The sequence below is a fragment of the Salvelinus namaycush genome, chromosome 21, assembly GCF_016432855.1.
Source record: "Salvelinus namaycush isolate Seneca chromosome 21, SaNama_1.0, whole genome shotgun sequence".
Taxonomy (NCBI): Eukaryota; Metazoa; Chordata; class Actinopteri; order Salmoniformes; family Salmonidae; genus Salvelinus; species Salvelinus namaycush.
This window is the reverse complement of record NC_052327.1, coordinates 9,600,609-9,618,200: the sequence shown is the minus strand read 5'-3', so window position 1 is coordinate 9,618,200 and position 17,592 is coordinate 9,600,609. Positions and strand designations below refer to the sequence as shown.

The 17,592-nt window shown below is 44.2% G+C and overlaps 1 protein-coding gene across 1 annotated transcript in view; it reads right to left on the bottom strand.

Moving 5' to 3' along the window:
- The window catches only part of LOC120066608 (AP-3 complex subunit beta-2), a 99,036-nt gene extending 93,245 nt beyond the window's left edge, over positions 1 to 5,791 (bottom strand). The window contains exon 1 of the mRNA XM_039018032.1: positions 5,679 to 5,791. Coding sequence (XP_038873960.1) covers positions 5,679 to 5,791 — 113 coding nt within the window. The remainder of the gene's footprint in view (positions 1 to 5,678) is intronic.
- Positions 5,792 to 17,592: the final 11,801 nt, after the last annotated feature.

The following is a 17,592-nucleotide window of genomic DNA, read 5'->3' as shown; positions in this document are numbered from 1 at the left end:
CAGAGCCCTATGCATTGTTACAAAATTTGGCCGGCGAATGGTGATGCAGCACAGAACTCAATTTGGCCTCTGCATGCCTCCGGAGGATCAGCAAATGCGTCACACCATCCATACGGCCCCTTTGACCACAAAGGTTTGGATCAAGCATAAATTGTCTCTTAGTTTCCCTGGCGTGGTTACCCGCATACTTAGGGATGTGGCGGTGATGAGATTTTGTCAGCCGGTGATTGTCAAGCAAATAACTGCCGGTCTCACGGTGGGTAATCAAATGTTAATTAACATAAATACATTTAGCATCTCATCGCTTCCACGCATAGTCTACAAGCCACTGATGCAGAACTTTGGAACATCTACATTTTAAAAAGTCTAATAAATCCATGTAATATAGCCCACACCATCACAATAAATATTTTTTTGAATTTTAGACAGGTCTAAAGAAACATGATATGAAGAAAATGTTGTCTATTTCAGAAGAACAGAATAGCATACTCTTGAGTAATCCTTATGTTATGCCAGCAGCATACCACCCTGCATACCACTGCTGGCTTGCTTCTGAAGCTAAGCAGGTTTGGTCCTGGTCAGTCCCTGGATGGGAGACCAGATGCTGCTGGAAGTGGTGTTGGAGGGCCAGTAGGAGGCACTCTTTCCTCTGGTCTAAAAAAAAATATCCTAATGCCCCAGGGCAGTGATTGGGGACACTACCCTGTGTCGGGTGCCGTCTTTCGGATGGGATGTTAAACGGGTGTCCTGACTCTGAGGTCATTAAAGATCCCATGGCACTTATCGTAAGAGTAGGGGTGTTAACCCCGGTGTCCTGGCTAAAGTCCCAATCTGGCCCTCAAACCATCACGGTCACCTAATAATCCCCAGTTTACAATTGGCTCATTCAACCCCCTCCTGTCCCCTGTAACTATTCCCCAGGTTGTTGCTGCAAATGAGAACGTGTTCTCAGTCAACTTACCTGGTAAAATAAAGGATAAATAAAAAAATAAAAATAAATGTTAGGTCCTGATCTGGTTATGTCATAAGCCTGTGGGCTACACTAGTTCATTTAGCAGACATATTTGCTTAGAATTCCATGGCATTCTTCTATACTATTTTATAGTATGAAGAATACAACTGAACGTAGCTGAATAAAATAGAAAGGATCTTTTCTCCAAACGATTTGAGGGAGTGCGCACATGCAGCTAATCTGCATTGAGTGGTTATCAAAGAAACATGTCCTATATGCTTAATTTAGAGTTATTATGCAACTTTGTTTGTGATACAAACTTTGGGCTATATGTTTTGATTGTTAATACATTCTAAGGCGGCATGATGCAACTCTAATGATGATTTTTTTAAAGGCATGAAAGGCATGAACTCTGCTTTGTTTTTTTGCGCAGGCTCCACGCACTTCATCAGTCTCTCATTCACAATTTGACAAGCATTTGATAGTGCCTTGATATTCCTGGTGGCATCCCTTTTGTGTGGCCATAATGCCCCCTAAAAAAATCCAGGACTTTTGCAGCCAGTGGCCGTTGTGCTCTTGGGCTGAATATAATAATTATAATTCCCTTCTCCCGGCTGCTTGCTCCGAAGCAACTCTCACTCACATGGCTATCTCAGATAGCTCAATTCTTATTAGCCAATGCCAGTCACGTGATCAGAACTTAAAAATATATATATTGAATATTAAAACATACAATCAACCTGCAGTGAAGTCACTCAACATTTACATTGCATCCAGTCATCTAACAGACTCCCATCCAGAGCGACCCACAGGCGCAACCAGGGTTAAGCGCCCCGCCCAAGGGCATGTTGACAGATCTCCCATCAAGTCAAAACGGGGACCCGAACCAGCAACATATCGGCCACCGGCCCAAGCTCCCAACTGCCAGGCCACCAACCATCTAAGATCCCCCCCACAGTTCCCTGTGATCGGTTCTTTGTCACAGGCTAAAAGTGAAGACAGACACATTGGGGACACAACTGTGATCGTCCTTATCCAATTCTGAGGTGCATATTGAAAATATTGGAAGAACTGTCCACATGTACTTTTCGTCAGCCAACAAAATGAGTAGGCCTAATGAACAGCAAAGGCAGTAGCCTATCTCAATCTACTATCCCCCATAGTACAAAAGTTAACCTATTCTATTCTGTGTGAGGGATAAATATTCCAAGCATAGTCTGGGATGTGATAGATTCCAAGTTAATACAACCACTACCATCAAAAAAAACGTTTTTACGCAATGTGGCTGACACAACAGATCAGAACATTTAGCTTAAAATGTTGATAAACTATTAGGCTATTTCTTCACATTATAAGCGCAGCAATGCGCACACGGCAGTAGGCTATAAGCGCATATGTTCCAAAATAATATCAATTTGCTGTAAAAAACGCCATTCTCAAAAGTCAACTCCAATGCAGATATGCATGTAATGCTTTCATTATAAAGGTGCATTTTTATGGTATGCATGCCAGTTAAGCTCTACACTCGTTGCAAAACTGATTAATGTGCTTAATTTTAAGAAGTTGTTTGGCCATTTAATTGTGATACAAACCTTATCAGGCCTATGGGCTTGGCTACATGAGGTGTGTGACTATTATTTGAAAAAGGTCGCAAAAAAAAGGCATGCTCTGTTTCTTGCCTTACTGCACACAAGCTGGGCATCATTCACATGTGATAATATGTAATTCACAAGTGATAGGCTAATATTGTCACCCATCAGACTATTCTTGATTTCATCTTTTGTCTTTACATATACTAAATAATATATGTGTGAAATTTGTTTGGATTTAGAATGGACCAGGGGCAAGGGAAAAAATACATGCCATCTATGCACTTAAATAGCGAATTAAGTACGCTTTTCCCATGGTTCATTATCATGCCAGCCAGGTAGACTATACTCCTGTTGTAAAGAGAAGCAATGTGCTTAATATTAGGAAAGTTGAGAAATAAATATAGTAGGCCTTGCCTATAGAAAGCTGATGGGATCCTCCTATTTTTAATAGAGAACATCACTCTGTTTCTCATGCAATTTCTTAGCCTATTGAAATGTTGCGCAACATGAGCTCATGGGCTCTCATGAAGTGTTTGATTAGATTTTCAATTACATTTGCATTGATGACAGAGTGATTAGAGGGACAATAGAGTGCTGAGTACCAGGCAGTTAGCAAGTTTGGTAGCCTACTAATGATCATCAGCAGCATCAGAGCTTGGAGAAGCCTAATTACCATGACTAAATGGTCACGTGGAATTTGATTGCTGTCACAACTCGTGACCGCCGGTGTGGCGGTAATACGGTCACCGTAACAGCCCTACACATACTGACGTTTTAGCATTTGTGGCACAAATACCATTCAAGTCATGGGACCGATATTAGCAATTTTCACACATCATCTTCAAATCATCTATAAGTGACTTTGTTGAGCTTCACAATCAATTTTAAATACTTTTGGACATAATGCGCAAAAAATGCTAATATTGGACCTATAATTTGAATGGGACTTTTTTGTCACAAATGCTAAAACGTTAGCATATGGAAACGGTGGCATGAAAACTAAACCAAAGAATGAAATCCTGTCATATCTTGTCCATAGACGGCTTAAAGGGTAAGGAAACCAGTGTGTCATTTTGTAACTTGGGTGAACTATCCCTTTAAGTATAAAAATGGGATTACCGATAAATGTATAAAAGATGCCACATTTTGGCAAAAGGACCAGATGTGGCTTAATGACCTTTTATAACACCGTCTATGTAGTACTATAACTTTGCTTATGAATGATTAGTTAACCATTATGTAGTGATTGTGGAGACTATGAAGCCTTTATAATTTGTTGTTATGCCTGTTTTAAAGGTGTGACCGATGAAAGAAACACCTACAAAGCACAGATGCAAAAGTTAGACCTTTATGAGGTTGTCTTATCTTACATGAAAAATCGTTTGTGGTCCTTCCAATGCAGCCATGCATGCACATATCAAATACCACAAGCCGTTGTGACATCAATGTTTCCTCTTTTATGAAGAAAGCATCAATGTGAAAGTGACAGCTCAAGCAAAGGCAGCTGGGATGACCTGTCCTGTCCCGCATATTTTACTCTAGCTTTCTCACTGGAGCCATAGACCGGCCCACTTGCCATGTCAGAAAAAAATACAGTATTTGGAAGGACATTTAGGCTATAAAGTATTACTTATACAGTAATCTTGGCACCCTGAACCAAACAGTGACACAAGAGACTTATACAGTATAAGTGTCTACCCTGACTTGGGCATATTAATAGTGTAACCAGTGCTCCTTTTCTCCAATGCACTTTATTGCATTGCACTTAGAGCGGGTTGGGGTTGATGCCTGCAGCAATCAATGAACTGCAGATAAGAGCAGAAGTGACAGGTAGGCAGACTGCCCTTTCCTCTGCCCTGCAATCTTCAACCATAGATCCAGGATCCAAGAGAATACACTCGACACACACACTAAGCTACAAACTAGTTTCAATAGCAGCATTAGCATCTCCCCCTACTCCTTCATCAATCTCAAATAACATGAATACAACAATACTGATAAATAATACAGTACAATTTAATAGCACTGTCTAGACCTGCAATGATTAGACTCAACAGAGCATTGTGTAGGGTCAAACATCAGATTCAGACAGCACAGTTAATCAACTGAATTATTTAAATGGCAAACTTTATATCTCAGAAATTCATTAATCAAATAACATTTTATTAGTGTAAAATAGCAGTGAATATCGGTTGATAGCAGCCTATTAATTGTCTTAGTTTGCCTTCGCTTTCTTAACCTTTTGCCAAGTGGCCAAAAATGGAAATTATATTAATCACAGTTCCCTAATTGCCCTTCAAGAGTAGGCTATACAGACAAGGCCACTTGAAACGACCTTTCTGGAGAGCATTCTATGAACACAAGCCACTTCGCCCTACACACACACCGTCCTCTTCAGCACCACGGAGCTGTCCGGTCGGCGGTTCTGCAAATATATAGAAAACGAACGCTCTTTACGTAGACTATTATGAAGATTATTATGCCTAGTTTCATCTGTAGTATCAATTTCCAGCAACAATCTATCGCATATTTTCCCCTCCTATCATGTTTGGTTGACTAGGCACTGTAAACTGATTTCTAATGGGACAGCGTTTTGGACGAATAGGCTATGCTACACACGAGTTGTCAGCCCCATTCGCGTTCAACTCAGATTAAGAATTTAAAATGTAGCCTATGGCCTAGATAGGATACTGAACAATTACGCTATGTAATAGCAATCTGTCAATAAATAAACCCACTCTAACAGAATATGCATATTGCTTCTGCGGCCTAGTCCCATTTAAATTGGCCCAACACCAAATCACTGTAAGATTCAGAGCTTCAGCCCTGATGGCCTTGTCGTGGTAGCAGCATACGGCAGTTTCCCAAGCAAATAATCTAGGACTCAAGAAAATACACAACTATGACTGTTCAAACACATATTTTTCAATCGAAGTAGGCTATGTTGGAGACATTTTTTATTCTAACGTCCCCAAGCCTATAAAGCCCGTTCAAGCGCCGCTTCCTCTCCATCTTGACAGGCAGGAAATTGCATCCACCTCGCACCTCCCCCATAAACTGCCCATGATATTTCAATATGACAACATTAAACATAACCGCGACAAACGCAAGCGGCGACGGGTTTTTGCACGTACCTTTTGTAGTCGGAGGAGAAAATCCCTCCGCTGGCCGGGTCGTGGCCATATTCGGGCTCCCCGACATTCGAGGAGCCCCCTTTTTCATCATTGAAAGCGGAGCTAGCAGACATTTCAGCAGCTTCTTTGGAACACAATGATGGAGATTTAGTGCGGCGGTCAGGACACCTCTTAAAGGCACACTACCCGCTATCTCCCCTCTATTCTCTGTGACACACTGTCACCAAGTAGACTAGGAAATTCCCCAACATTGGAGCTACGTAAGCCTACAGTCGACAACATAAGGTCTGGGGACTCATTTATAACAGTTGCGTAGATTTCTGTGTGCGCCATTTCTGAAAAGTCTGCGCATGTACACAAATATTGAGATTTATAAACTTGCCATATACTGTATACATGTTTCTGTTATAAATCAGACCTGTCGTAAAACTGCACATGAACGAGCATTAAAACTCCGTTTGGAAAACGCCCAACATTCACCTTTTATGGTGACAATAACGCCATTTATTTGCTGTAAAATGTGAAACTATTTGAATTAGGCCATGGCAGTTTCTATAATATATATATATATATATAGTGGCAGACCAGGGGGTTTGGTCAAGACGTTTACACAGATCAGACACGGACAGAGTAGGATTAGCTCGGTTTCAATGGTGTTTATTTAAATAATAAATCAAAAGAAAAGAATAGGTCTCCCCCATGAGACCCTCTCCGGGTTACCGTCTTCTGGGCTCCGGGTCTTGCTGTATCCTGTCAGGCACAAAAACTGAACTCCCTCCTTTCAGCTCGGGCATCGTCTCCAACTATACGGAAGTCACCTTTAGGCAGCTTTATGGGACTCGTACAAGCTGGTGAGCAATCAGCCCTTGATTACCCACCAACCACAATCAGCCCCGATTAGTCCTGGCCGGAGAGCCCGTCGAGACCTGGCACGTCCAGCAGAGGGAGCCATCGCCTCGTGATGTAGACTCCATCTGCCACCAGTCCTCGACGAGTCTCTCCCTGGTGGCTGACCTGCTGTACGCCACAATATAGTACCAGTCAAAGTTCGGACACATCTACTCATTCCAGGGTTTTTATTTATTTACACTATTTTCTACATTTAAGTCAATATGCCTTGTCTATTGCTGTTTTGGTTAGTCGGGGTTGCAATCAACTGCAGAGATAGCCTACAGAGTTCTGTCATTCTATCCAGGTCTGTGCCCAAACAATTCCAGCTTCTACTTTTAAAAATCCACCTTTCCAGAAACAAGTCTCTCACTGTTGCCGCTTGTTATAGACCCCCTTCAGCCCCCAGCTGTGCCCTGGGCACCATATGTGAATTGATCGCCCCCCATCTATCTTCAGAGTTCGTACTGTTAGGTGACCTAAACTGGGATATGCTTAACCCCCCGGCCGTGCTACAATCTAAGCTAGATGCTGACAATCTTACAAAAAATAATCAAGGAGCCTACGAAGGGAAAAACCCTAAATCTGTAACCAGATATCATCTAGACCAACTTGCCCTCTGAATACACCTCTGCTGTCTTCAACCAGGATCTCAGCGATCCCTGCCTCATTGCCTGCGTGCGTAATGGGTCCGTGGTCAAACGACCACCCCTCATCACTGTCAAACGCTCCCTAAAACACTTCAGCAAGCAGGCCTTTCTAATCGACCTGGCCCGGGTATCCTGGAAGGATATTGACCTCATCCCGTCAGTAAAGGATGCCTGGTTGCTCTTCAAAAGTGCTTTCCTCTCCATCTTAAATAAGCATGCCCCATTCAAAAAATGTAGAACTAAGAACAGATATAGCCCTTGGTTCACCCCAGACTTGACTGCCCTTGACCAGCACAAAAACATCCTGTGGCGTTCTGCATTAGCATCAAATAGCCCCCGCGATATGCAACTTTTCAGGGAAGTCAGGAACCAATATACTCAGTCATTTAGGAAAGCTAAGGCTAGCTTTTTCAAACAGAAATTTGCTTCCTGTAGCACTAATCCAAAAAGTTTTGGGACACTGTAAAGTACATGGAGAATAAGAGCACCTCCTCCCAGCTGCCCACTGCACTGAGGCTAGGAAACACTGTCACCACCGATATACAGTGGGGAGAACAAGTATTTGATACACTGCCGATTTTGCAGGTTTTCCTACTTACAAAGCATGTAGAGGTCTGTAATTTTTATCATAGGTACACTTCAACTGTGAGAGACGGAATCTAAAACAAAAATCCAGAAAATAACATTGTATGATTTTTAAGTAATTAATTTGCATTTTATTGCATGACATAAGTATTTGATCACCTACCAACCAGTAAGAATTCCGGCTCTCACAGACCTGTTAGTTTTTCTTTAAGAAGCCCTCCTGTTCTCCACTCATTACCTGTATTAACTGCACCTGTTTGAACTCGTTACCTGTATAAAAGACACCTGTCCACACACTCAATCACTGCATTCTTATCGGCAGACTCAATAGCCTTGGCTTCTCAAATGACCGCCTCGCCTGGTTTAACAACTACTTCTCAGATAGAGTTCAGTGTGGCATATCAGAGGGCCTGTTGTTCGGACCTCTGGCAGTCTCTATGGAGGTGCCACAGGGTTCAATTCTCGGGCCGACTCTTTTCTCTGTATACATCAATGATGTCGCTCTTGCTACTGGTGATTCACTGATCCACCTCTACGCAGACATCACCATTCTGTATACTTCTGGCCCTTCTTTGGACACTGTGCTAACAAACCTCCAAATGAGCTTCAACGCCATACAACACTCCTTCCGTGGCCTCCAACTGCTTTTAAATGCTAGTAAAACTAAGTGCATGCTCTTCAACCGATTGCTGCCTGCACCCTCCCGCCTGAAAAAAAATCACTGATGCTGGAGTCTTATATCTCCCCCTCCAACTTTAAGCATCAGCTGTCAGAGCAGCTTACCGATCACTGTACCTGTACACAGCCAATCTCTAAATAGCACACCCGACTACCTCATCCCCATATTATTACTTACCCTCTTGCTCTTTTGCACCCCAGTATCTCTACTTGCACATCATCATCTGCACATCTATCACTCCAGTGTTAATGCTAAATTGTAATTATTTTCGCCTCTATGGCCTATTTATTGCCTTACCTCCCTACTCTTCTACATTTGCACACCCTGTACATAGATTTTTGTATTTTTCTTTTCTTTTGTGTTATTGACTGTACGTTTGTTTATGTGTTACTCTGTGTTGATGTTTTTGTCGCACTGCTTTGCTTTATCTTGGCCAGGTTGCAGTTGTAAATGAGAACTTGTTCTCAACTGTCCTACCTGGTTAAATAAAGGTGAAAAAAGCACGAGAAACAGTGTTTAAACCCTTTACAATGAAGATCTGTGAAGTTATTTTGAATTTTACAAATTATCTTTGAAAGACAGGGTCGTGAAAAGGGGACGTTTCTTTTTTTGCTGAGTTTATATACACTGAGTGTACAAAACATTACCAACACCTTCCTTAAGTTGCAATGTTTTGTGCACTTTGTATATTTCAAGTGAAACATGCATGCTGCTCATATAGCGAGTGCCTGTCCACGCATTCTGCAATATTGATTGTATTTTCGAAACAATTTAAAAGTAGGCTAAATGCTACACTTTTATGCAAAATACTTTGTTTATTATTAGGTTTCTATATCCTGCTTTGGATTAGGCTCTGAGATTCAACAGGCAATGATGTTGCACTGTTATCGCACAGCAATAGGCTACTGTAACTTACGCATACTATCAAATATTTGACATAAGCTACCGGTCTATTTACTGTGTTGGCAGAATCTTTTAATCTTTTGCAGTAATTTATACCGTATTTGGCAAAGGACTGTGCCAGTTTCTGTAAGAGAAAACAAAGGCAAATTGTTGTGGACCTTTCAGCGGAACGTTTGAATTCAACAATGTATTGCATCGACTTTTCCCCCAGTCTAAATATTATGGACCTGAAATATTATGGACCTGCGAATTCTGAAACATTGTAAAAAACAACAACAATTTCAGTACTTACAGTAGCATACATACAGTGCCTTCGGAAAGTATTCAAACCCCTTAACTTTTTCCACATTTTGTTAAGTTACAGCCTTATTCTAAAATGTATTAAATATTTGTATTCCTAGCAACCTACCCCATAATGATAAAACGAAAACAGGTTTTTAGAAATGTTTGAAAATATATTAAAAATAAAAAACAGAAATACCTTATTTACATAAGTTTTCAGACCCTTTGCTATGAAACTCGAAATTGAGCTCAGGTGCATCCTGTTTCCATTCACCATCCTTGAGATGTTTCTACAACTTGAATGGAGTCCACCTGTGGTAAATTCAATTGATTGCACATGATTTGGAAAGACATACACCTGTCCATATAAGGGCCCACAGTTGGAAGTGTATGTCAGAGCAAAAAGCAAGCCATGAGTTCGAAGGAATTGTTCGTAGAGCTCTGAGACAGGATTTTATCGAGGCACAGATCTGGGGAAGGGTACCAAAAACCTTTCTGCAGCATTGAAGGTCCCCAAGAACACAGTGGCCTCCATCATTCTTAAATGGAAGAAGTTTGGAACCACCAAGACACTTCCTAGAGCTGGCCGCCTGGCCAAACTAAGCAATTGGGGGAGAAGGGCCTTGGTCAGGGAGGTGACCAAGAACCCAATGGTCACTCTGAAAGAGCTCTAGAGTTCCTCTGTGGAGATGGGAGAACCTTCCAGAAGGACAACCATCTCTGCAGCAGTCACCCAATCAGGTCTTTATGGTAAAGTGGCCAGACGGAAGCCACTCCTCAGTAAGGCACATGACAGCGCACTTGGAGTTTGGCAAAAGGCACCTAAAGACTCTCAGACCATGAGAAACAAGATTCTCTGGTCTGATGAAACCAAGATTGAACTATTTGGCCTGAATGCTAAGCGTCACATCTGGAGGAAACCTTGCACCATCCCTACGGTGAAGCATGGTGGTGGCAGAATCATGCTGTGGGGATGTTTTTCAGTGGCAGGGACTGGAAGACTAGTCAGGATCAAGGCAAAGATGAACGGCGCAAAGTACAGAGAGATCCTTGATGAAAACCTGCTCCAGAGCACTCAGGACCTTAGACTGGGGTGAAGGTTCACCTTCCAACAGGACAATAACCCTAAGCACACAGCCAAGACAACGCAGGAGTGGCTTCGGGACAAGTCTCTGATTGTCCTTGAGTGGCCTAGCCAGAGCCCGTACTAGAACCCGATCAAACATCTCTGGAGAGACCTGTAAATTGCTGTGCAGCAACGCTCCCCATCCAGCCTGACAGAGCTTGAGAGGATCTGCAGAGAAGAATGGGAGAAACTCCCCAAATACAGGTGTGCCAAGCTTGTAGTGTCATACCCAAGAAGACTTGAAGTTGTAATCGCTGCCAAAGGTGCTTCAAAGTACTTTGTAAAGGGTCTGAATACTTATGTGATAGTTCTGTTTTTTATATTTGATACATTTGAAAAATATTCTAAAAACCTGTTTTTGCTTTGTCATTATGGGGTATTGTGTGCAGATTGATGAGGGGAAAAAACTATTTAATACATTTTACAATAAGGCTGCAACGTAACAAAATGTGGAAAAGTCAAGGGGTCTGAATACTTTCCAATGGCACGGTAGATCTACTTCAATGTAAAAGATCAACTGTTAAATTCGACTATATATGTAACGAGTGCGCTGAGAGTCGGGAAGCAATTACAGGGAGTGAGTGTTTTAATAAGTAAACAAAACAATAAACACGAAACACAAACAACGCACCGACATGAAACAAAGTCAATAACACCTGAGGAAAGAACCAAGGGGAGTGACAGATATAGGGAAGATAATCAAGGAGGTGATGGAGTCCGGGTGAGTGTCATGAGGCACTAATAATAATAATCAGCAGCCTGATGACCTAGAGGCCGGAGAGGGAGTATACGTGACAATATATTATGAACTGCGCTGCCTATGGGATTGCAATACGTATGCAATGTCTATCTGCCATGTCTATCAGGCATTTAGCAAACAGAGAAATGATTAGATTTCCCCAGAGCAAGAAGCACCATCCTACTTGAGTTATAGTGTTTCAGAGACTTTTAGCAATTAATGAAAATCGCTGAAAGACCTCCAATTGTCACGTCGTGTATGTAGGTGGCAGGGAAGTCAGGCGCAGCAGAGTATTTTAATAACTTAAAACAAACTCCAAAACCAAAGTCCATAATAAAATAAATGTGGGTACAAGAACCCGTCGCACACCAATCCATGAAACATGAACATAACAACAAACAATCTCTGACAAGGACATGAGGGGAAACAGAGGGTTAAATACACAACATATAATGAATGGGATTGGAACCAGGTGTAAGAAGACAAAACCAATGGAAAATGAAACATAGATCAATGATGGCTAGAAGACCGGTGACGTCGACTGCCGAGCACCACCCAAACAAGGAGAGGCATCGACTTCGGAAGAAGTCGTGACAGTACCCCCCCCCCCCCCCGATGCGCGGCCCCAGCAGCGTGTCGACACCGGCCTCGGGGACGACCCGGAGAACGAGGCGCAGGGCGATCCGGATGGAGACGGTGGAACTCTCGTAGCAGGGAAGGATCTAACACGTCCTCCACCAGAACCCAGCATTTCTCCTCCGGACCGTACCCCTCCCAGTCCACAAGGTACTGAAGGCCCCTCGCCCGACGTCTCGAATCCAGGATGGATCGAACGGAGTACGCCGGGCCCCCCTCGATATCCAGAGGGGGCGGAGGAACCTCCAGCACCTCAGCCTCCTGGAGCGGGCCAGCCACCACCGGCCTGAGGAGAGACACATGGAACGAGGGCTTAATACGGTAATCTGTAACCTATAACATACCTCGTTCACTCTCCTCAGGACTTTACATGGCCCCACAAACCGCGGACCCAGCTTCCGGCAGGGCAGGCGGAGGGGCAGGTTTCGGGTCGAGAGCCAGACCCTGCCCGGGGCCTCACTGCAATGACGGTCTGCGCCAACTTTCTGGCGCAGTACAGCGTGCTGAAGGTGGACGTGGGCGGCGTCCCATGTTTCCTCCGCACGCCGGAACCAGTCGTCCACCGCAGGAGCCTCTGTCTGACTCTGATGCCATGGAGCCAGAACCGGCTGATACCCTAATACACACTGAAATGGAGAAAGGTTAGTGGAGGAGTGGTGGAGCGAGTTCTGGGCAATCTCTGCCCTAGGCACGAACGCCGCCCACTCCCCCGGCCGGTCCTGGCAATAAGACCTCAGAAACCTACCCACATTCTGGTTAACTCTCTCTACCTGCCCGTTACTCTCGGGGTGAAATCCTGAGGTAAGGCTGACCGAGACCCCCAGACGTTCCATGAACGCTTTCCAGACCCTTGACGTGAATTGGGGACCCCGATCAGACACTATATCCTCAGGCACCCCGTAGTGCCCGGAAGACGTGTGTAAACAGGGCCTCCGCAGTTTGTAGGGCCGTAGGGAGACCGTAGGGCCGCAAAGGGAGGAGTTTGTAGGGCCGCAAAGGGAGGAGACGACAGTACTTAGAAAAACGATCCACAACGACCAGGATCGTGGTGTTACCCTGTGAAGGTGGAAGATCGGTTATAAAATCCACCGACAGGTGCGACCACGGCCGTTGTGGAAGGGGTAAGGGTTGTAACTTACCTCTGGGCAGGTGTCTAGGAGCCTTGCACTGGGCGCACACTGAGCAGGAGGAAACATAAACCCTTACGTCTTTTGCTAAAGTGGGCCACCAGTACCTTCCACTAAGACAGAGCACCGTTCGACCGATCCCAGGATGACCAGAGGAGGGTGACGATTGGGCCCAATAGATCAGCCGATCACGGACAGCAGACGGAACGTACAGACGCCCAGCTGGACACTGAGGGGGAATGGGCTCTGCACGTGACGCCTGCTCAATGTCTGCGTCCAGCTCCCACACTACCGGTGCCACCAAGCAAGAGGCTGGGAGTATGGGAGTGGGATCCATGGACCGCTCCTCTGTGTCATACAGCCGGGACAGTGCGTCTGCCTTAATGTTCTGGGAGTCTGGTCTGTAAGAGAGGGTAAACACAAAACGGGTGAAAAACATGGCCCACCTTGCCTGACGAGGATTCATTCTCCTCGCCGCCCGGATGTACTCCAGATTGCGGTGGTCAGTCCAGATGAGAAAGGGGTGTTTAGCCCCCTCAAGCCAATGTCTCCACACCTTCAAAGCTTTAACGACAGCCAACAGCTCCCGGTCCCCCACATCAAAGTTACGCTCCGCCGGGCTGAGCTTCTTAGAGAAGAAGGCACAGGGGCGGAGTTTCGGTGGCGTACCCGAGCGCTGAGAGAGCATAGCTCCTATCCCAGCTTCGGAGGCGTCCACCTCCACCATGAATGCCAAATAGGGATCCGGATGCGCCAACACAGGAGCCGAGGAAAGCAGAGCCCTCAAGTGCCTAAAAGCCCCGTCCGCCTCAGCTGACCACTGCAAGCGCACCGGGCCCCCCTTCAGCAGTGAGGTAATGGGAGCAGCTACCTGACCAAAACCCTGGATAAACCTCCGGTAGTAGTTGGCAAACCCTAAGAATCGCTGCACCTCCTTCGCCGTGGTGGGAGTCAGCCAATTACGCACGGCTGCAATGCGGTCACTCTCCATCTCCACTCCTGAAGTGAAAATGCGATGCCCTAGGAAGGAGACGGACTGTTGAAAGAACAGGCATTTTTCAGCCTTGACGTACAGGTCATGCTTCAACAGGCGACAAAGCACTTTGCGCACCAGGGACACATGCTCGGCGCGTGTAGCGGAGTATATCAGAATGTCATCGATATACACCACTACACCATGCCCGTGCAGGTCCCAGAAAATCTCGTCTACAAAGGATTGGAAGACTGATGGAGCATTCATCAACCCGTTGCCACTTACAGTTGAAGTCGGACGTATACATACACCTTTGCCAAATACATTTAAACTCAGTGTTTCACAATTCCTGACATTTAATCGTAGTAAATATTCCCTGTCTTAGGTCAGTTAGGATCACCACTATATTTGGAAGTATGCTTGGGGTCATTGTCCGTTTGGAAGACCCACTTGCGACCAAGCTTTAACTTCCTGACTGATGTCTTGATGTTGCTTCAATATATCCACATAATTTCCCTGCCTCATGATGCCATCTATTTTGTGAAGTACACCAGTCCCTCCTGCAGCAAAGCACCCCCCCACAACATGATGCTGCCACCCCTGTGCTTCACGGTTGGGATGGTGTTCTTCGGCTTGCAAGCCTCCCCCTTTTTCCTCCAAACATAACGATGGTCATCATGGTCATTGTTTCATCAGACCAGAGGACATTTCTCCAAAAAGTACGATCTTTGTCCCCATGAGCAGTTGCAGACCGTATTCTGGCTTTTTTATGGCAATTTTGGAGCAATGGCTTTTTCCTTGCTGAGCGGCCTTTCAGGTTATGTCGATATAGCACTCGTTTTACTGTGGATATAGATACTTTTGTACCTGTTTCCTCCAGCATCTTCTCAAGGTCCTTTGCTGTTGTTCTGGGATTGATTTGCACTTTTCGCACCAAAGTACGTTCATCTCTAGGAGATAGAACGTGTCTCCTTCCTGAGCGGTATGACGGCTGCTTGGAAATTACTCCCAAGGATGAACCAGACTTGTGGAGGTCTACAATTTTTTTTATGAAGTCTTGGCTGATTTCTTTTGATTTAACCATGATGTCAAGCAAAGAGGCACTGAGTTTGAAGGTAGGCCTTGAAATACATCCACAGGTACACCTCCAATTGACTCAAATGATGTCAATTAGCCTATCAGAAGCTTCTAAAGCCATGACATTTTCTATAATTTTTTTAAGCTGTTTAAAGGCACAGTCAACTTAGTGTATGTAAACTTCTTACCCACTGGAATTGTGATAGATTTTTTCACTTACAGTATAATTCACTCTGCCTGTAAACAATTGTTGTAAAAATGACTTGTGTCATGCACAAAGTAGATGTCCTCACCGACTTGCCAAATCTATAGTTTGTTAACAAGAAATTTGTGGAGTGGTTGAAAAACAAGTTTTAATGCTCCAACCTAAGTGTATGTAAACTTCCGACTTCAACTGTATCAAACCAATCAAGTTTGCTGGCAGCAGACTGGGCTGTGGGTGAAGCAGGCCCGGTACTGGTGGCATTGGGATCAGTCTTGGTGGGGCTGGCAGCAGAGAAGTCAGCTGTGGTGGTGATGAAGTCATCCAGAGGACTACCAACTGTGGGTTCCAATGCATAGTACTCAAAATCAGTCTCTTCAGAGTCAGAGTCATTGTCCTGTATGGCCTTCCCAGTCTACCTAAGCAGCCAGTCCACACCAATCAGCTTTCCTGAAAATGAAAAAAAAAAGACAACGGAATGCAAAGCAAGACAAAAATCTATGAATGATTTCTCACAATATCTTCATCATACCAAAACACTGACACATGGTTTTGTTTATGCTATGTTTTAATGGATGTAATGATATTAATTAAGAAATGACTGTGTGTCACACCCTGATCTGTTTCACCTGTCCTCATTATTGTCTCCATCCCGTCCAGGTGTCGCTTGTTTTCCCCAGTGTATTTATCTCTGTGTTTCCTGTCTCTCTGTGCCAGTTTGTCTTTTATGTCCAAGTCAACCAGCGGTTTTTCCCTTTCTCCTGCTTTTGCTATTTCTCCTTTTTCTAGTCCTCCCGGTTTTGACCTTTGCTTGTTTCTGGACTCTGTACCCGCCTGCCTGACCATTCTGCCTGCCTTGACCTCAAGCCTGCCTGCCACTCTGTACCTCCTGGACTCTGATCTGGTTTTGACCTTTTGCCTGTCCATGACCATTCTCTTGCCTACTCATTTTTGGATTATTAAACATCTAAGACTCCAACCATCTGCCTCCTGTGTCTGCATCTGGGTCTCGCCTTATGATACTGTGTATTATGCACTGAGGTTTCTCTTAGCGGCTATAGTAGAGGAGAGCACTTGCAGAGCTGGCGGTGTCTTGAGAAACAACAGAGGCAGTGGTGGTCTTCAGAGGTTGTAGCAGAGGGGGTCCTGGAGAAAGGTGAGGTCTCAACAGAGGCCCGTTGCAGGCTGGAGAGGAGCCGGGAGAAATGGGAAATGGTAGACTATTATATAACCTAATATGAAAATAATTTGAGGTGTGACGACAGATACCATTTAAAACAAACAATTTAGTGTACATTTTGTTTACCTTCTGCTCACTTTATTGCATTAGTGAGCCCTCAAATGATACTTTAGCCTAATTTGCTACATAGGTCATCTGCCTTTTTTGCAATTATTTTCTATTGGACAAAAGATGTAACCCACAAATGTTTGCTTAGGTTTTTTTGCCAAACTAACAATGTCTTACTGTATTTAAATTATTTTATTTCAACTAACTTATGTTTTAATTCAATTAAGTGAATTACTCTGTCTGCCGTATTCTTTCTCTTTGCTCTTGTTTTCCTTATTAGGATGTCGGTGGGCAGAGCCGGGAGGGTCAGCGAAATGGGACACCTGGGCTCGGGTGTGTCTTGGGGATAAATGCACTTTTCCCCCATTTGTTGAGACTCTCTCCATGCAGACACAATGTTGGATTTTGGTTGTGGCTGTTTTGTTTTGGCTTGCTTGGGTGCTTTGGCACCTTTCAACACCCCTCATTATCACATCTATGCACGCAACCACTCACTTACACTACTGACACACACATCATTGTTACTTGTTTATAGTTTACTTTGGTTAATAAATATATTTTTGTTATTCCTCAATCTCCATGTTGTCTCCCTTTTTGTTATGGGCTACGAGCCGGTTCGTGAGAAGTGGGGGCTCATCCGGGATTATAAGGTTGGTTCCTAGACATTTTGGCGCACAGTATTATGTGGTAATGTTATTTGGGATGCGCTTTGGTTGGTATTCACTGCATAGTCTTATAAATGTTCGGTATAGTACCTTA